This window comes from Oncorhynchus clarkii, chromosome 23 (genome assembly GCF_045791955.1).
Source record: "Oncorhynchus clarkii lewisi isolate Uvic-CL-2024 chromosome 23, UVic_Ocla_1.0, whole genome shotgun sequence".
Classification (NCBI taxonomy): Eukaryota; Metazoa; Chordata; class Actinopteri; order Salmoniformes; family Salmonidae; genus Oncorhynchus; species Oncorhynchus clarkii.
The window spans coordinates 24161846-24183001 of record NC_092169.1 but is presented as its reverse complement, the minus strand read 5'-3'; the positions used below and the strand labels follow the sequence as shown (position 1 = coordinate 24183001).

The window sequence follows — 21156 nt, the reverse complement described above, 5'->3', positions numbered from 1 at the left end:
GGGGGGGGGGGGGTCAATAAAGGAAGACATCCTCTTCTGCAAACCACTGGAAACCAGGACAACATGATAGTATTTGTAAAGTACTAGACAGCTTTGTGACATCAAATGAACTTTGGTGGTCAAGATGTGTTGGTATCTGTACTGATGGCGCAAAAGCCATGACAGGGAGACATAGTGGAGTGGTAACGCTTGTGCAAGTGGTTGATCTCCGACGCCACTTGCGTACACTGCAGCATCCACCGAGAGGCTATTGCTGTCAAGGGAATGCCCGACAGCTTGAAAGACGTTTTGGACACTACAGTGAAACTGGTTAACTTTGTTAAAGCAAGGCCCCTGAACTCTTGTGTATTTTCTGCATTATGCAATGATATGGGCAGCGACCATGTAATGCTTTTACAACATACAGAAGTGCGCTGGTTATTAAGGGGCAAAGTATTGACACGTTTTTTAAAATTGAGAGACAAACTTAAAGTTTTCTTTACTGACCATCATTTTCTCTTGTCTGACCGCCTGCATGATGACGAGTTTCTCACACAACTGGCCTATCTGGGTGATGTTTTTTCACGCCTAAATGATCTGAATCTAGGATTAGAGGGACAACACACAGGTCTTTCCATCATTGTATTATTTTTTGTGTGCAAATGAACTCAAGCTTACGGACAATGTCAAATGTGATATAGCGAAGCACCTGAGTGAGATGGGTGCGCAATTACGCAGGTACTTTCCCGAAACGGATGACACAAACAACTGGATTTGTTATCCCTTTCATTCCCTGCCTCCAGTCCACTTACCGATATCTGAACATGGGAGCCTCATCGAAATTGCAACAAGCGGTTCTGTGACATTTTTATTTAATCAGAAGCCACTGGCACATTTCTGGATTGGGCTGCGCTCAGAGTTTCTTGCCTTGGCTAATTGTGCTGTTAAGACACGGATGCCCTTTGCATCCACGTACCTATGTGAGAGTGGATTCTCAGCCTTCACTAGCATGAAAACTAAATACAGGCACAGACTGTATGTGGAAAATTATTTAAGACTGAGATTCTCCAATACAACCCAACATTGCTGAGTTATGTGCATCCTTTCAAACACACCCTTCTCATTAACCTGTGGTGAGTTATTCACAATGTTTGATGAACAAATAAGGTTTTACATGTAAGATGGCTAAATAAAGAGCAACATTTTTTATTTTTACTATATTATTATTTGTGCCCTGGTCCAAAAAGAGCTTTTTGTCACTTCCCACGAGCCGGGTTGAGACAAAAACTCACACTCATTCTTATATTTAATAAATGTATTATATAGTGTGTGTGTGTGTGCAGGCTTACAATGATGGCAAAAAACAACATTTGAGAGTGCGCTGACCCTGGTGCTAGAGGGGGTACGCAGCTGGATGTTGAATGTTTGAAGGGGTACGGGACTATAAAAAGTTTGGGAACCACTGGTGTAGAGGTTAATAGAATAATGAACGTATTGGCAAGATTTTTGCACCATCAACTTTTATCTTAGTAGGAAATGTAATAATTTAAACCATCCTAAATATACTCACATTTACTGAACATGTATCTATATTCCTACGGGCTCTTTATCATTTCCCATACCTTATATTCCAATGCATCCAACATTATGCAGGTCCACCATGGTATTGGGCAGCTGCTATTCGAGAACTCTTCTGCTTAAGAAATCAAACTCTGAATATCTTATTGCAGGGCACATTGTACAACTGTTTTTAGATCATATTTCATTACAATGTATGCTATACAGTGAGCTCCAAAAGTATTGGGATAGTGAATTTGTTTGTTTGTTGTTTTGGCTCTGTACTCCAGCACGTTCGATTTGAAATGATATAATGATATAATGGTTAAAGTGCAGACTGTCAGCTTTCATTTGAGAGTATTTAAATACATATCGGGCGAACCGTTGAGAAGTTACAGCACTTTTTGGGGACCAAAAGTATTGGGAATAATTCACTTATATGTGTATTAAAGTAGTAAAAAGTTAAGTATTTGGTCCCATATTCCTAGCAGTTTCAGATTATTTTGTGCCAAATAGAAATGAATGGTAAATAATGTATTGTGTCATTTTGGAGTGACTTTTATTGTAAATAAGAATAGAATATGTTTCCAAACCCTTGTACATTAATGTGGATGCTACCGTGATAATGGATACCCCTGAATGAATCATGAATAATGATGAGTGAGAGTTAGTTACAGACGCACAAATATCATACCCCCAAGACAATCTAACCTCTCACCATTACAATAAAGGGGGAGGTTAGCATTTTTGGGAGGCATGAAATGTATGCCTCTGTAACTTTTGGTTCCCTAAAATTAGAAGGACTATGTACAAAAAAGTGATGTACTTTCTAAACGGTTTACCTGATATGAACGAAAATACTGAGTCTGCACTTTAACCTCATAGTCACTGTCTCATTTCAAATCCAAAGTGCTGGAGTACAGAACCAAAACAACAACAAATGTGTCACTGTCCCAATACTTTTGGAGCTCACTGTACTTTTTATGAGAAAATGTGCAAGAATAGAAGGTGCCAACAAAGGTTATAGTCATCATAAGAATGGTTTACTGCCATATACAAAAAATCAGCTCCCCCCTCCACGGGGATCGATCAACTTCATCATGTTTTGAGGCTTCGGCCCACCCTCTACTTGGCCCGTGGTCTCTTTGGCCCTTGTCGGTGGAGGACAGCCGCAGGGACCCGGGAATCCCTCCTTATGCCACCTCCTTCAGTTTCCACAATTTGCGAGCACAGTATCCCTTTATTTGTCATATAGTATATCAATGCAATCTCACCATTCAGTACATTCTATCCTCTCCAACTCTCCATCATTTTTCTATCCTTAGCCCTTTACATGCTCTCTCTGCTCCCACTTCCTTTAACCATATCTTATAGAAAACCTAGAGCAGACACACACACACACACCAAAAACTTCCACAGACCAGCAGACTAAGCCTCACGTATTCTCTCAGTCAGTCCATACCATAGCATCGCTAAAGGCCTGACAACCAGGCCATGACAACTTCAAGAATTAGTGACAATAACAAGCTGTCTTTTGACAGCTTTGGGGTCATGTGCACTAGTGTCATAACTATGTTTCTTTTTCAGCACGTACAGTATTCTCTAAAGAAAAGTCAATTGTCTGTGTCAATTTTACTTGAAGATCTGCTTTTAAACTGCTCATAACAGTTATAAACAAGTTAGTGAATCACAAAAATACAGTGCCTTGCGAAAGTATTCGGCCCCCTTGAACTTTGCGACATTTTGCCACATTTCAGGCTTCAAACATAAAGATATAAAACTGTATTTTTTCAACAACAAGTGGGACACAATCATGAAGTGGAACGACATTTATTGGATATTTCAAACTTCTCAAAACAAATCAAAAACTGAAAAATTGGGTGTGCAAAATTATTCAGCCCCTTTACTTTCAGTGCAGCAAACTCTCTCCAGAAGTTCAGTGAGGATCTCTGAATGATCCAATGTTGACCTAAATGACTAATGATGATAAATACAATCCACCTGTGTGTAATCAAGTCTCTGTATAAATGCACCTGCACTGTGATATTCTCAGAGGTCCGTTAAAAGCGCAGAGAGCATCATGAAGAACAAGGAACACACCAGGCAGGTCCGAGATACTGTTGTGAAGAAGTTTAAAGCCGGATTTGGATACAAAAAGATTTCCCAAGCTTTAAACATCCCAAGGAGCACTGTGCAAGCGATAATATTGAAATGGAAGGAGTATCAGACCACTGCAAATCTACCAAGACCTGGCCGTCCCTCTAAACTTTCAGCTCATACAAGGAGAAGACTGATCAGAGATGCAGCCAAGAGGCCCATGATCACTCTGGATGAACTGCAGAGATCTACAGCTGAGGTGGGAGACTCTGTCCATAGGACAACAATCAGTTGTATATTGCACAAATCTGGCCTTTATGGAAGAGTGGCAAGAAGAAAGCCATTTCTTAAAGATATCCATAAAAAGTGTTGTTTAAAGTTTGCCACAAGCCACCTGGGAGACACACCAAACATGTGGAAGAAGGTGCTCTGGTCAGATGAAACCAAAATTGAACTTTTGGCAACAATGCAAAACGTTATGTTTGGCGTAAAAGCAACACAGCTGTCAAACATGGTGGTGGCAGCATCATGGTTTGGGCCTGATTTTCTTCAGCAGGGACAGGGAAGATGGTTAAAATTGATGGGAAGATGGATGGAGCCAAATACAGGACCATTCTGGAAGAAAACCTGATGGAGTCTGCAAAAGACCTGAGACTGGGACGGAGATTTGTCTTCCAACAAGACAATGATCCAAAACATAAAGCAAAATCTACAATGGAATGGTAAAAATAAACAGATCCAGGTGTTAGAATGGCCAAGTCCAGACCTGAATCCAATTGAGAATCTGTGGAAAGAACTGAAAACTGCTGTTCACAAATGCTCTCCATCCAAGCTCACTGAGCTTGAGCTGTTTTGCAAGGAGGAATGGGAAAAAAATTCAGTCTCTCGATGTGCAAAACTGATAGAGACATACCCCAAGCGACTTACAGCTGTAATCGCAGCAAAAGGTGGCGCTACAAAGTATTAACTTAAGGGGGCTGAATAATTTTGCACGCCCAATTTTTCAGTTTTTGATTTGTTAAAAAAGTTTGAAATATCCAATAAATGTCGTTCCACTTCATGATTGTGTCCCACTTGTTGTTGATTCTTCACAAAAAAATACAGTTTTATATCTTTATGTTTGAATCCTGAAATGTGGCAAAAGGTCGCAAAGTTCAAGGGGGCCGAATACTTTCGCAAGGCACTGTAAGTAAATAGTTTATAAGTTGTTTATAAGCAGTCTTTTCCAGTTTTAGCCTAAAGTCTACTCTACACCTTAGAGAAGCCTTACCTGAGCAGATGTTAGTGCGAGCAGTGACATGGGCCTCCTCTTCCTCAGCTCCATACACTTCCTCAGCTTACAGATCTGGTGTCCAGTCCTGCGGTTCAGACAGCAGCTGCACTGGCCACAGTTGATCTTCCTCAGGCACGGCTCACACCCTCCACAACTACTCCTCTTTTTCCTCTCCCTCCTCTGGTTGACTTGTGGGGGTCGGGGCAGAGATGTGCCCTCCTCCAGGGGTCTCGAGCCCAGGCTAGGGTGTCCAGGGGGGCTAGGGGCCCCATAGCCTTGCTCTGACTCTGTGTCAAAGGAGTAGGAGGATTGGGTGCTCTCTGAGCTGCAGGAAAACTTGGAGGTAGAACTCTCCTGGTTAGGGATGGAGGAGGTCTTTGGCACTGAACCCAGATCAGATACAGAGACCGATGCAATGTCTGTGTTTGGTTCAGATCCAGTGTTTGTGTATGGGAATGATGGTGGTGGCTCGTCTTGGTTGTTCTTGTTGTGAGTCTTTGGTACAGAACCTAGGTCAGATACAGAGACACACACGGTGTCTTTGTCTGGTGCAGATCCAGTGGTGAAGAGGTCTATCTTTGTGTATGGGAGTGATGATGAGGATGGTGGCTCTTCTGGGTAGTTGTTGTGGTTCTTTGGCACTGGACTTAGGTCTGATACAGACACAGTGATGTTAACGTCGGTTTTTGATTGAGACAGAGTGATGGGGACCTCCGTGTTTATGTCCAGGTGTGACGAAGATGATGCAGATGATGAAGATGACATATATTTTGTGTTACTGTGATTGGATGACTCTTTGGTCTCTTTGTCCACTGGTCTGAGAAGTTGTCTAGCCTCCAGAGAGATAGGGATCTCTAGGCTCTGACTGGGTGCTGGTTTCGCTGGGGTTACACACAGGGGCTTGTGGGGTTCACTAAGGAAGGCAACTGAGAAACTTAGTGATACTGGATGCATTGGGCTCGCCTGTGATGTCTCATGGCAAGTAGTTGGGCCTTTTAAAGGTTTATGGATTTCAACAGTTTGGGTAGGTTGGATTGGTTTAACACCTTTGTTCAGAACCTTCATACCATGTGACACTGTGGGGTGAGGCGGAGAGGGCAGATGAAGGAGAGGGGGTGATGCCAGATCTGAGGTAGCTGGTTCAGAGACAGGTGAGGCATGGACAGGTGATTGCATCATCAACGCGTCATCCTGTGGATTAGGCTTTTGGGGCTGAGCGACAGACATAATGGTGCTTGTGTCTGAAGGTCTGCTGATAACCTCTCCCTCCTTCTGTCTCTCGTTTTTCTCTTTTCTTTCCTCCGTCTCATTTACCTTGACTCTCTCCACTCTCTGCTTACCGTCTGCTTCCTTCTTTTCTTCATCTCTCTCATATTCCTGCTTCACCGTTTCCTCTCCTTCCTTCTCCAAACTCTCCCCTCCTCTCTGCTCTCCTGCATGGGTATTTCTCTCTCTTTGCTCCATCTCAATCTGCTCAGCTCCGAGGTTAATATTGGCGTTGTCTTCACATTTAGGGCCAACTGACTCTTCCTGCCGGTGTTCACTGGTAGAGTCACCAAGCTCATGGTTCAGGTTGAAAGAATTGCTCTCATTAATATTGTTTATTAGCTTTTCCTGTTGTTGGTCAACACTGGTGTGCTCATCGAGCTCATAGTGGTTGCCCTCACCACTATGGCTGACAGGCTTATCGTATGAGTCAGTCCCAACCGTTTCACCATTATGGGCAACTAACTCTTCCTGTTTGTCATCACTAGCCAAATCATCAGTCCTCAGGCTACGAGGTTTTCCCTCACTAGCATGGCCGACTCCCAGCTCCTGCTGGTCAACACAGGTAGTTTCATCAAGTTCAGTCCTCAGGTTAGGAGGTTTGCCCTTACCAACATGGCCAACTACATTATTCCCTTGGTTAATCTCACTTGGGTCTATACTAACAGTGTCAGACTCCTCAGATCCTTGCTCAATCCCGCTCTTGCTCCCTCTCTGACCCACCACTCCCCTTACTCCCCTCACCCCCCTCCCCCTTGTTGTCTTCCCTCCTGTTCTAGGCTTTATTGCCAGGGGAGGAAACTGCTTGGCGCCCCCCATGCCCCTTAAGGATATCCTGCGCCCAGGGGGGTCCTCTCCCACACCATGCTGGAGCAGAGGATTACACCAGCTCCTTAGCCTCACTGATCCTGTTATACCCACAGGGGCATGGTTAACCCTACCAGGGGATGCCCCCGGACCCTGACCGCCAAGCCTACCAACCCCACTCCTCCCTGGGCTTCTGGCCGGCTGGGCCTGGGTCCTGGTTGTGGATCTTCGGGGTGGCTCTGAAGTTGGCTGTGGACTCTCAAAGGCTTTTCCTCTGGGCTTGCTGGAGTTCAGTCTCTTGGCGGTGGAGATGGCGGTTGTTGTGGGTATCACCTTGCAGCCATTCCTTGTCAGTGGTGGGGATTGTCTCTTAGGGGGTTTGGGGGTAGGCGGCATAGTGGATGATATGAGAGGGCGGAGATGGGGCAGTCGGCATGGGAACCAGGTGAATGGTTGTTAGCCCTGCTCCAACTTTCACTTTTTTCTCTCTCTTCCTAAATTTTTTTAGACACCAAAATTCTGAGTTATTTTCCCACCATATTGAAAAAGCCATACAAGTACCTGGAGGAAATTGACAAAGAAAATAAAAAGATGTTAAAATAATTGGTTCGACCTCTAGTGCCTGCAAGTCCATGTTTGATTGACAACATTACTTTTTTTATTTCCTGAATAAAACATGCACGTTTTTGTTTTTTTAATGTACTGTGTACAAAAGCACCAAATTGTATAATTTGTAGCAAATGTTTGGAAATCTTAAATTGCATGTTGTTGCATTAGGGAATTAAGTGTGTGACTATTCAAATAGGAAATGTATGAGGTATCAGGTGTGACAATACGGGTTAGTTAATTAGCCTGTCGAGTTACTAGCTATGTATTTCACTTTTAATTTATAATTTTCAATAAACAGGCCTTGTGAACCCACTCACTTCCTTAACGGAAGGAATGGCGCGGGTCTGCCATGCCAAATAGAGTCCATTTTTGGTTTTGGCTAGGCACACACCGTCACAAGTTCACAACCTACAACACCTTGTCAAAGCAATTATCCGTGAAGTAAACACATGTAAGAGATTACACAATTTCCTATAAATAAATAGTTAATTGCAATATATCTAGCTTTTATTATTCATCAATATATATGCCAAAGATCCTACTTCCGCCTGGCGGTGGTATTTATTTTCTATTTAAGCTACGTCCTTTAAGAGTTAAAACGCAGAGGTGAAGGAAGCTCTTTAAAAAGTATAGGTTGCTACACGGCACCGAACCTGGCTCGCTGGCTAGTACTTTTCCGCACGAATTTCGGACGGAAGCGTAATGACAATGTTGTAACCAGCTTGCAACATTGCCGCATCGAGTAGATTTTCTTGCAGTTGACCGAATGTCCGAACAATATCGAGTATTTGACACTCGTGGCATTGGATGGCTGACTAAGCTATTCGTGAATGTCACCAAGAACATAGCCTAATTACGTGATGTTGGTGTGGATTTTATTTACACGTTGTCTTTAAAAGGCAGCTCAAATATTTTACATACCAGAGACAGTTGCACTGTCTGAATCGCTAATAATACTCCACCCCTGTTAGACACTGACGTTCATTGTATTGGTTTCCCTCGGAAAATATGTCTGGTTCTTCTTTACCACACTGATACATTGACACAATCTAGCAATACTGTTTATATCAAGCGGCTTTTGATAGTGTAAAACATGCATGTAGCCATACTGGATACAACACAATTTAAAGCGTAAATCCTTCTTGTGTCAATCCCTTCAGGGCAGCCCTCTCTCCCTCCTCTCCCAGATGCAACCTATGGTCTCGAGTCAACTCAGCTCTGGAGTAAAGAGTAATCGGGAAAACCTGGAATGGAATTCACGTTTGCCCACTTTCTCTAATTAGTATAAGTATCAAACTTCTATCAAACTACTTCAAACCCTAGACAACCCTTAAACAAGCTGATGTTCTGCTTCATAGTCTTTATTAAAGTTAATAACTGTTTTACAACTGTGTAATAATAACACCTTTAAAAACACTAACATGCTCCACACAAGTGCTATATGACCCAATATTTAGCAAATGATAAAGTGTTTGGGCAGTATATTGACATGTTATTATTAATTGACACGTTTATGATTTTATTGTGCACTTTATTTTATTTGATCAGTGACGTCATTGACATGCGCCGGTGCAACTCTCGATGGTTGGTGATCATAAAAACACGTGCCTTCACCCTTCATACATTTAACCCAGGTAGAAAACTGGTTTTGTTGCTGTTTTTCTAATAACTTTTGGCTATCAATTAGCTACGGATGACTTGCAAAAACAGGGACCGAAAACTGAACTAACAGATTTGTCGCTCGGTGAAGTTGTCTCTGCGAGCGCCCGCTAAGCATGTTTGTTTACTTGGGGAATCCGGAAGGGCCTGAGGCTGCCTGCAAATGCTAACGCGCCCGCTAGCTCCATTGTGCAACGTTCGTTCATCTGACAGTGTTGACCTTGCAGCGGGTAAGATGGTTAATATACGTTATCAATACAGCAACAGTCGATTGAACTGTGAGTAACTGTTTGAACAGTCCATTCAATGGTAGATTGAAAATTGTATTTAGCTAGCTAGTTAAAAGTTAATCTGCTGACGGTAACACGATAACGGTTAGGTCGACTTCAGTGATAGCTAACGTTAGCTACGTTCAATGACAGTTACTACGAGCTACTAGTGCTAGTTTAGTTTTGATACGTGACTAGCCGGCTAGTATCTACTTAGCTAGCCAAACCACACCATGTCTTGATGTATACTTTGCTTCAGTGATCAACTGACGTTAACGTTACATACAACGTTATGCCTCATCATCATTATGTGCCCCCCCCCCCGGCAAGGCAATAATGTCTTATTGGCTGTCCAACTGTGATGTCGAGTGATATCCTTTTTAATTGTGGGTGTAAAGGTAATTATATATAGGTTGTTTTTTATTCTTTCCATAGTTATGGCTGCATTAGGGTCCTGATTGAACACACACATCATGGCAACTGAGGCTGCAGTCTCCACCCCTGGTCGTCCTGCAATCCCCAACCACTCTCAGGGGGACTATCACTTTGTCCGCTCCTTCGTAGCTGGAGGTAAGTGTGGCTGCAGACTTAACTAGTGATTATAATACAGAAATGCAATACAGAACATACAGTAGTGCACATCCAGTGACACAAACCCAGGTACTGCTGAGCTGCATGGCGTGCATGCTTTTTGTCCAGCAATAACGGACTATTATAATCTAGATCAGGGATGGGCAACACCACCACATTGAGAGCAAAACATTTTAGCAGCCCCCCACTTGAAGGCAGAGATTTTTTTGTTTTAGTTAATGTTGTGCAATTCTAGACATTCTGCCATGGTGCATAGAGACCATTTTGGATTTTTAAAGCAAGTTTTCTGCAATTCTACACATTTCGACATGTGTCAGAGAGGAAAATTGGCTAATTTCCTATAATCCTACACATTTTGCCAGAGTGGAGACAAATGTTTGTAGTTTTTAATATGATATCTGAGTGAGACTGACTAACAAAATCAATGTGGGCCCCCCGGCCGATTATTCAACCATGAATACTAAGTTTAGATAGCTGGCCACTAGACTAATTTACCAATCTAAAAAAGGTTAGCTGACATGGGCTAATTGAGTGACTATCAGTGACTGATATAACAAGAGAGAAACTGCTGTTGCACAACCAAATTTCAAAATTGCACTTTGTGTATTCTACTATTCTAACTTGCATCAGTATGTTAAAACCCAGACTGAGTTGTCAGAGGGCCTTCCCTGGGCCGCCAGTAGGCAATCCCTGCTTTAAAATAATGGTTTAACCTCACCAGAGATCCAGAAATGAAATAGGTACAGTCTAAGGTTGAATAACTGGAACAGGTTTATGAAGATTCACAGAGATTTCCTGACAAAACCCACTGCCTTTTCCTGGAGTAAATAACTGTAACAGTATAGCTTCCGTCCCTCTCCTCGCCCCTACCTGGGCTCAAACCAGGGACCCTCTGCACACATCTACAACTGCCTCCCATGAAGCATCGTTGCCCATCACTCCACAAAAGCTGCAGCCCCTGCAGAGCAAGGGGAACAACTACTTCAAGGTCTCAGAGCGAGTGACATTACCGATTGAAATGCTATTAGCGCGCACCCCGCTAACTAGCTAGCCATTTCACACCAGTTACAACAGCATGACGTGAAATGGAACTGTTTAATTATATGGAGAAGCTATGGATACAGAGTTTCTCTCTGCCCAGACTAAAAATATGGATATTCCTGTGCATGTGTAGGATTTTTATTTTTACTTGGCCGATTTCCCACTCCGGTGCCTACTTAGCTGCAGTGTTGAGTGCTTCACAGCCGCTACCACCTCCTTGATCGCTTTTGTCTGGTCACTGATGTAGCCTACAAACTTCATGTTGTACACGCAACTGTTCGACCTATTGCATTCCATGCCTCAGTAAGCATAAGCATTATTTAATGTTTAATTTCCAGGAGTTCTTACAAACTTTGTTGTCAGTATTACAAACATAAGTACGACACAAACAGGCAGTCTAGTGATTACATGTTCTTCTTAGCTGCTGAGTTACATGCAGCTTTTTACTCTCACCACGATATCAGCATATATGGCATAACTATGGCACAGGGCGACGCAAAACGAACTTGCCAATTGTCAGACTCTCTTTTTAGGCAGACAGGCAGCAAGTAGTGTTCTTTTTTCAGGAACTAATATATGGCAGCAGCTATAAAGATGATCTTACAGCATCACACGAAATGTGTCAAAAGTGTAGGGACTGCGTCCTGCTTGTGCAACTGCAATATCCATTACAACAGACAAAAGGTTGTAGCCTTCATAAAGTATTTACATCCCTTAACTTTTTTCACATTTTGTTATGTTACGAGGTTGGATTACAATTTATTTTTCTGTCAAAGAAGTTAATGAATGTATCACTGCTGATGTGAAGGCCAACTTCACTTGGGGAATGCTGCTTTTTTGTTAGCTTTGCGACAGTTTAAAACATTTAATTTATCGTTGTTTTATTCTCTACAATCAGGTTGGAAAAGTAGGTTGGTCGAGCAGCAGTGAGAGCTATTCGATATTGCATGGTACTGTCCTTCCAAGCTAGTTGGATTTGACTTACAATTTGGTGTAGAGCAATTTCCATTCCAATTTTTTGGAAGCTTGTTTCAGGGCTCAGGTATTTTCTGTATACCAGGGAGCTAGTTTTTTGTGACAATTTGTTTTTGTTTTTAGCAGGTTCGACCGCATCTAGGGTATTATGCATGGTTAATTTAGATCCTCAGTTAGGTGGTTAACAGATTTTTGTACTCTAATGTCCTTGGGTAGGTGAAGGGAGTCTGGAAGGGCATCTAGTAATCTTTGTATTTTATTAAGGATCCCCATTAGCTGCTGCTACATTAAGGCAGGTATATACAAATATTACATTTAATAACTTTTCACAACACATTAAGTATGTTCCCTCAGGCCACTACTCTATCACTTATTATTATTATTATATATATTTTAATTGATCCTTTATTTAACTAGGCAAGTCTGTTAAGAACAAATTCTTATTTACAATGATGGCCTACCCTATTTACAATGGTGGCCAAACCTGGACGTCACTGGGCCAATTGTACCCCACCCTATGGGACTCCCAATCATGGTCGGATGTGATACAGCCTGGATTCAAACCAGGGACTGTAGTGACAGCTCTTGCACTGGGATGCAGTGCCTTAAACCGCTGCACCACTCGAGACCCCGAATATCTACATTACAAAATCCATGTATGTGTACAGTGTGTGTCTTCAGTCTCCACTGTTCCATAAGGGTCTTTTTATCTGTTTGAAAAAACCATCTGATTCTACTGCTTGCATCAGTTACCTGATGTGAAATAGAGTTCCTTGTAGTCCTGTGCGCCTCCCATAGTCTGTTCACTTGGCGATTTGTGAAGAGACCTTTGGTGACATGTCTTGTGGGGTATGAATGGGTGTCTGAGCTATGTGCTAGTAGTTTAAACAGACAGCTTGGTGCATTCAGCATGTCAACACTTCTTACAAAAACAAGTAGTGATGAAGTCAATCTCTTCTCCACTTTGAGCCTTGAGAGATTGACATGCATATTATTAATGTTAGCTCTCCATGTATATTTAGGGCCAGTCGTGCTGCCCTGTTCTGAGCCAATTGCCGAGGTCCCTCTTTGTGGCACCTGACCACACAACTGAACAGTAGTCCAGGTGCGACAAAACTAAAATGCAGAACAGCGCTTTATTATGGACAGACTTCTCTCCATCTTAACTACTGTTTTCTGAGAATTTACAGCGCATCTTTTGATAGTCCTTGGTTGGTGTCCAACCAAATTATTTGTTGCGATTGGAAACGTAATAAGATCATGGTCCGATAGTCCAGGCTTGAGGAAAAACATTTAGATCCACTCTCAATTTCATGGGCCAACTTGATCCATGACCAGAAACTTCACGACAAGTCCAAAGTGATCTATAGTGAGCAAAAATATAAATGCAACATGCAACAATTTCAAAGATTTTACTGAGTTACGGTTCATTAAAATAAATTCATTAGGCCCTACTCTATGGATTTCACATGACTGGGCAGGGTTGCAGCCATGGGTGGGCCTTGGAGAGCATAAGCCCACCCACTCAGAATACGTTTTTCCCCACTAAAGGGCCGGTTGAACTTACTGCCAAATTCTCTAAAACATCATTAGAGACAGTTTTGTGGTAGAAAATGTATTGATAATTTATCTGGCAATAGCTCTGGTGGGCATTCCTGCAGTCAGCATGCCAATTGAACGCTCCCTCAACTTGAAACATCAGTGGCATTGTGTTGTGCGATAAATCTGCATATTTTAGAGTAGCCTTTTATTGTCCCCAGTACAAGGTGCACCTGTGTAATGATCATGCTGTTTAATCATCTTCTTGATATGCCACACCTGTCAGGTGGATGGATTATCTTGGCTAAGGAGAAATGCTCACTAACAGAGGATGTAAACAAATTTGTGCACAAAATTTGAGAGAAAAAAGCTTTTTGTGTTCCGTGTAATATGCACCAATTCAAGCTAATGCGTCTAGATTCAGGTTTTAGCAAACAAGCATCTAACAGATAATTATCTGCAGGATAATTGAATGTTTATTTTACTCAGTCCAGCTCAGAGATGCTCATGTTGTGGGTGTCTGTATCTCTCTGGGTGTGTTTAGGTGTAGCTGGATGCTGTGCCAAGTCCACCATCGCTCCTCTGGACAGAGTAAAGATCCTACTGCAAGCCCATAGCCCCCACTACAAAGATCTGGGTATGGTTTGGATAACTCTGCTGTTCTGAAATGGAGTGTTCCTCTTCCTGTAAACATGTCTGTTGGTTGTCAATTGGTTTGTCAGTGCCACTGATGTATTCCCCCTCCCATGTAAATGTTGTATCATGTCCCGTTGAATTAATAAGAGATGTTTTATCTTACACCAGATGACACCGGAAACTAAGCAATGACATCACACTGATCTTTCTTCTTTTTGTCCTTTGCTCTCTCTCCCTTCCCTCTCCTCTCTCTCCTGTAGGAGTGGTAGCCACTCTCCGTGCTGTGCCAAAGAAGGAGGGTTACCTGGGGCTGTATAAAGGCAATGGGGCTATGATGGTCAGGATATTCCCCTACGGAGCCATCCAGTTCATGGCCTTCGACAAATACAAGAAGATCCTCAGTAAACAGCTGGGCATCTCTGGACACATCCACAGGCTAATGGCCGGTTCTATGGCAGGTGAGAGGATCAGTGGGAAGAATCCAAAAAAGACAATAGGAGGCCTGTATAATGCAGAGAAGATACTTCCTCATTCCTGATTGAGGAATTCCTGATTCCTTTTCAACAACAATAGTTTCCACAGTAGATACAACATACTTAACTGTTGTTGTATCTGACCATGTTGTTGTGTTGCTTAGGGATGACAGCAGTGATATGTACGTACCCTCTGGATGTGATAAGAGCCCGTCTGGCATATCAGGTGAAAGGACACCATCGCTACACAGGCATCGGAAATGCCTTTCAGACGATATACCTAAAGGTGCCTTTTTATTTGTTCCTCTCAGTTTAAAATTATACTGAGTTGAGGCTCAGCTGTTGGTGTTCTCTTTTTAAAGGAAGGAGGCATCCCTGGCTTCTACAAAGGTCTCATCCCAACCCTTATAGGCATGGCTCCATATGCAGGTGACCATGCACACACACACACACACACAGTGTTGTCAAGAACTTTCTGTTGAGTTTTGTGGGCCTCATTTCTTCTGCCCTCCATCCTCCAGGGTTCTCGTTCTTTACCTTCGGCACGCTGAAGAGTCTAGGTCTGGCCCACTTCCCAGAGCTACTAGGGCGACCGTCCTCAGACAACCCAGAGGTGATGGTGCTGAAGACCCATGTCAACCTGCTCTGTGGAGGGGTGGCTGGAGCTATCGCACAGACCATTTCGTAGGTTGATTGATTGACTGATTGATTGGGTGTTTGACTGATGGATTCATTGGATTTTAAAGACCTATGTCGACTGCTCTGTGGAGGGGTGGTTAACTGGTTGGTTGGTTAACTCATTTGCACTCTCTTTCTGTCCCCCCCTTCTCTTCCCCGTCTCCTCTCCCAGCTATCCTCTAGATGTTGCCAGGAGAAGGATGCAGTTAGGAGTGGTACTTCCTGATTCGGACAAATGTCTGTAAGTGGCACCATTTATCTCTTCCTCTCCAAACCTAGAGCTCGTATTACAAAATGAAATGCTGATCTAGGATCAGGTTTCTCTTTCCATATAATCCAATTCTAAAAGGCAAAAGTACCCTGGACTAGACTTAGGGGGTGTACTGGATATACCGTATACTGGGGTACTTTGAAATAGCTGTATGATTTTCAATACCCTTCCCAATGTCTATTATTTACATTTTTATTCATAATGTCAATTGAACCAGTCACATAGTATGTTTGTCTACAAAGAGCTACATGGAGAAAATGGAGGTTTTGTGATGTGATGATCCACTGTTGTTCAGCAGAAGAAAGAGAGGTTACAAGTTACACTTGAAATTCACTACTAATATTTGCCAGCGAAATATCTTATAACTTTATGTTAACTATCTAATTCTCCAGTCAGGGCTTCAGCCATGCATTTGTTTTGCTAACTTGCTAGCTATAGGTGGCTAGCTTGCAAGATCTTGCTTGTTGGTTACAGCGGAGACAATCATCCCCTCCTAGATCAAGTGTGAGTAGCCTTTTGAGATAGTTGTATGAGCTGGGTTCTTTGTCCTTCAAATCACATTATGTTCGCTTGATCTTGTTGGCATTTAGCTAACGTCCGCTTTGGGAATTCACTAGTACTTTGACTGTCTATATATTTATTTATTTTAGTTTGGGAAAAAATAACACCCCTTGTGTGCACTGCTGGTTATACCGCATAGCCCAGTATGGTACAGGAACGGTATGGAAATCTGGATACTACCCTGGACCCTGTTTGAGTTTTGTGGAGTGTATTATTGAGTCCTAAGCCCTGGTTGGTCTTCCAGAAGACTACAGCTTTGTACCAGACATGCCTTTCACAGTTTGCCTGCCTCACAGTGGCAGTAGAAATACTTCACCACCTGACACTATGCTTCTAGAATTTATCCTCGTAATAATGATTTTCTAGAGGTGGACAACCTCTGGGTTGTCAGGGCAAGAATAGACTACTCACTTAGAGTAAGACTGAGTTACTATATTCTACTCCATACAATGAGATCTTGTGTTTTAGATGATGTCAGTCCCGAGCCTGTGTACTGTGTCTGTATTAAACAGCTCTGTCTTTGAGGTTTAGAATCCCGAAACAGACTGGCACTGGCAGGATAACCTATTCTGAACGTCTTTAACAAATAGATTTTTTTGGGGGGGGGCATATTATATTATGAGTGAACATATTACAATGTAATTGATAAGTACCTGGTAAGCCCCGCACTGTAAAATAAAGAGTAACTTTGTCTCCCTCTACAGTACCCTGACCAAGACTCTGAAGTATGTGTACAGTCAGTATGGGATGAAGAAGGGTCTGTACAGAGGGCTGTCTCTCAACTACATCCGCTGTGTGCCCTCTCAGGCTGTGGCCTTCACCACCTATGAGTTCATGAAGCAAACCCTCCACCTCAACTAGCTGCTCCCTCCCTCCCCATCCATCCATCCAACATTCTGAAATGTTTAAGAACTTCCTTAGGAACTCCCTGCATCTCAACACAACCTGACCGGGGAACTTCCTTAGGAACTCCCTGCATCTCAACACAACCTGATCGGGGAACTTCCTTAGGAACTCCCTGCATCTCAACACAACCTGACCGGGGAACTATAAATTGGACAACATTTTTCTGAACGTCTTTCAGTGCTCTGAATATTCCTTATTAGATGTGTTAATTTACCCTAGTTAACCTTTTCTGTTTTAAGGAGGTCGGCTTCCGCTTGGAGGTATTGAACTCTGCTACCAGAGGAGGCCATTGAGGCTCAGCCACTGGAGCCACGCTGAGCCCAGTCGCTCTTTGTCCCAGTCGGAAAGCAGATGAAGGCACTGGGCCCCATGGCAACGCCTCAAACAACTGGCAGTGCCAATCCAGTGCCCCTGTCTGTTCTCAGCTCCTGCTTTTGTGATTCTCCCTCTTATGTCGTTCTAAAACCGCCCAACCTGTGGCTGTGGACAACACCCCGGCAACTATTGCCATGGATACCTATGGACAATGACTCCCTCTGCTTCGATGAGTGGCTATGTGCAATGAACCCCTAACAACTGTTGTTGGTAATGGCATAGCAACCCAATTCTGTACACTGCCTCCCACCCTACCTAAGAAGTCACACAGACAATAACGGAGGGGAAAGTCACACTGGGCAATCTGCCTTAACATAATCGGAGGTCTTCTTTTCCTCATGTACCTCATGCACCTGACACTTGTGAGTACAAACCTAGACACATAAAATAATGAGACAAGGATTTAAATGTGTAATATGTCCGTTTTTATAAGAGTTATAGAACAACTCCTACATTTTATGAGAATTAAGAACACTCTCCCCAAGCTTGTGTTTAACACAGAACTGTGCTTTTTGAGCATCCTGAGTTTAGTAGAATCCAAATGATAAAATCCCAAAACATCACATTCAGTTTGTTCAAAACTGAACATCAAATTATATTATTTTGATGGTCTCCCAAAAGTCTTATTGTCAGACATTGAAGCAGGTTTGCCCCATTCAGTTTAATAGATATGGTGTGTATCTGTAGGAGTGTTGTCTTTGGTGTTGACGTGTTTGTGTCCATTCAGGGTTTAGTGTGTAGTAAGTCTCTTCTCTACTGTGCAGGTTTGGGGTCCAATGCCTTGTTGTATACAAGTTGCTATTTATGTATTGTGTTCCTATCCACAAAGCCTCTGTGCACTTTGCCAATCTTTTACCCGTGTAACCAACAGATCTATATAGATAGATATCTATCTATATATCTAATTGCAACAGAGACATAGGACACATAGTGTCTGAAATGCCACCCTATTCCCTATATAGTGCACCAGTCAGGCTCTGGCCTAAAGTAGTGCACTATATAGGGAAAAGGGCATCATCTTGGACATAACCATGGCTGCCAGTCAGTTTTTACTTTAACCAGGCCAGCTTGTCATTGGCTACGACGTGACAATGTTGGGTACAAGGCAGTGGTGTAGCGTGCAGAAACAGTCATGTTCTCGGGCTAATGATGCTGTGTACCTACCCGAAGAGGATATCCGTTGAGGATAGGGTTGCAAAATCCAACTTTCCCAGAAATTCCAGTTGGATGATTTTGATATTGTTCCTGTGAGATGACAATGAACTGAGGTAGGCTATGGACTGACAGTGGTGGTTTTAACAAGTTGTGTTTTCTTTACCTCTTGCCTACATTTCCCTGTGTTCAGGTGTGTGTTGTGGGGTGTAGAAAGCATTTGTCAGCTACTGATCTAGACACTAGTATTAAAAGATGTGCTATATAATGTATCCTATGTAAGAGTTGCTATGTGGTTTAAGCACCCAAACGGAAACCTGAGTTAAGTACTTCAAGGGGGGAAAAAACTAGCACGTTGGAGCCTTTGGCTTTTTTGTGTTTATTTATGAAAGTGTAGTGTGACTGTGTGGCCACAAGGTGTCCATAATGAGTCAGTAATACGTTTACCGACAACTATCATTTGTAGCCTGCCCTGGACATTACCATGCTGAAGCCTTCATAACCACTACTACAGCGACGTATGTATTCTGATCTGTCCATGTATCATCATGACTTTGGATATGTCATTTTCCTCTTGGTTTGAATGTACATTGTGCAGCATCTGTGTTCTGTACCCGTATTCATGAAGTGTCAGTTTAGCCTTTTCGATCATAATGAATAAGAGGGGGATCTGATGTCAGTACTAGTGCTTCATGACAATATGCTCTGTTCTTCTCTTGTTTAGCAAAATGATGTAAGGAAGTCATAAGAATCATAATGCACATCTCACTGGTCTCAAGTCACTTCCTTTCCCAATCTACTGTACTTTCCGTCACCTGCACTGAACGAGCTGGATAGGTAAAAGCTACTTCCTGGTAGGCACATTGTTTTCCCAGACTTATTCCACTTAAAAAAATACCTGCTATGTTTGATTAATAAAAGTTTAAATTCGCTATTCAGAAAAGTCCCTCTCCCACTAGAACAGTGTTGCCCAAACTCTGTCATTGGGTCCCCAAGGGGTGCACATTTAGTTTTTTGCACTGCACAGCTGATTCAAATAATAAACAAATCATTAAGCTTTGATGATTTAATCTGCTGTGTAGTGCAGGGGCAAAAACCAAAACATCCCCAGGACCGAGTTTGGGAAACGCTGCGCAAGAATGAACAATATTGATAGGACAGGCGCTTGTCAGTCACAATGTGAGCGATGACAGGGAAACACTGCTGGTTTGGCAATCTGCTGTCTGTCTCACCTCCAGGTACCTGTGGGATTTGTGTGCGCTGTGGTTGATTTGAAGTCAAATTTCTTTACAGATAACAAGATGCGCCTTCATCGTGGTAACGATGAGTCGAAATCCACTGAGCCTAATTATTGTTTTCTTGCCAATTTTATTTTGTGTGTTTCCTATAGCCAGCCACGGAATCGTGATGCATAGGCTATTTACAGTGCTTTGATTGACGACCGAACAGCAAATGTTGACGTGTCAAACTGACTGAATAAAAGTGATCACCTATATCCCTTTGAAATTCATAAATCATACAACGTAGTTATGTTCATGGGATCGCTCCTGAACAAGGTAACCAAAGATCTCGTTTGTATTTTCCTAGGATATGAAGTCCATGTCGGGACTTTCCAGATAGTGGCGCAAAATGGAGTGTGACAAGTCAGTGTACCGAATCGCGTCAGTGAGAGAACTGTTAATTTGGCTCCCTCTTTTGCATACTGGTATAATTATTATTATTTTAAGTCAAAGAAGAAGGTGAATCCTCGCTGCAGGAACAATAGGTAGTGGAGCAGAGCCTAATTCTTGTTCTAAATATGCTAATTTTACTTTAATTCATTTCTGTAAGATATAATACTTAAGACTGAGATAACCCTTTTATTTTTTTATAATTCATTTTTCAAGATATTGTGCCTTATTTACTTTAAATTGAACAACAAACTATTTTTGCAATTTATATATTGCAGTAAAACTGTAAATACAACTTTAAACCCGTCTTCCCTTAAGATTAATGTTAAAGGTTTTAATGTTTGCCACTTAGAAAATAGTCCTGATCATATAGGCCTAGAAAATATCCAAAACAACTAACAATACACTGAATTCACACATCTTCAGTATTTTAAATTGTAAAGTCATGTCTTTTTACACAATACCTCAACTTATTTTTCCAATCTGGGACGTATACTCGATAAAGTATTCAATCATTTTGCTGTGTATTTGAGATGTAATCAAGGCATTAGAATGTACCAGAGGCCACAAAAATGGAGCTCGTTCGGCCAGGAATGGCTACTTTTTCTTCTTGGCTGGCTAGTCTGTAGTGAGGGAAAACACTATAGGCAGCTTTACACAATGCTTTCACCCATTCTGTGTTTTCAGATCAGTGCAGATGAATGCGGGGCGAGGAAGACACTAGGCTATTGAGATGCACCCTCAAACTTTCACAGGTGGTGGATACATGAAT

At 42.4% G+C, this 21156-nt stretch overlaps 2 protein-coding genes across 4 annotated transcripts in view; one reads left to right on the top strand and one right to left on the bottom strand.

The window, feature by feature from the left end:
- The window catches only part of LOC139381969 (methylcytosine dioxygenase TET3-like), a 46902-nt gene extending 38089 nt beyond the window's left edge, over nt 1-8813 (bottom strand). Inside the window, exons 1-2 of the mRNA XM_071125852.1 lie at nt 8510-8813; nt 4904-7540 (exon numbers count right to left, since the gene is read on the bottom strand). Coding sequence (XP_070981953.1) covers nt 4904-7375 — 2472 coding nt within the window. The 5' untranslated portion in view covers nt 7376-7540; nt 8510-8813. The remainder of the gene's footprint in view (nt 1-4903; nt 7541-8509) is intronic.
- Nucleotides 8754-21156, top strand: LOC139381971 (solute carrier family 25 member 16-like). Of its 3 annotated transcripts, none has more exons than XM_071125855.1 (9): nt 8754-9477; nt 9952-10086; nt 14207-14299; nt 14559-14756; nt 14936-15057; nt 15134-15200; nt 15293-15455; nt 15622-15690; nt 16986-21156. In XM_071125855.1, exons 2-9 carry the CDS (start codon nt 9990-9992, stop codon nt 17140-17142), a joined length of 966 nt encoding a protein of 321 aa, XP_070981956.1. In that variant the 5' UTR covers nt 8754-9477; nt 9952-9989; the 3' UTR covers nt 17143-21156. The 3 variants fall into 3 exon arrangements, with proteins under 3 accessions (XP_070981956.1, XP_070981957.1, XP_070981955.1); XM_071125856.1 differs by having other exon boundaries at nt 9158-9222; XM_071125854.1 differs by having other exon boundaries at nt 9161-9525.

Bases quoted from the DNA above. Each gene is read 5' to 3' on its own strand.
- LOC139381971 (XM_071125855.1), top strand. From the start codon at position 9,990: ATGGCAACTGAGGCTGCAGTCTCCACCCCTGGTCGTCCTGCAATCCCC. The intron at 10,087-14,206 runs GTAAGTGTGGCT...GGGTGTGTTTAG, and splicing joins CCGCTCCTTCGTAGCTGGAG to GTGTAGCTGGATGCTGTGCC. The intron at 15,691-16,985 runs GTAAGTGGCACC...CTCCCTCTACAG, and splicing joins CCTGATTCGGACAAATGTCT to TACCCTGACCAAGACTCTGA.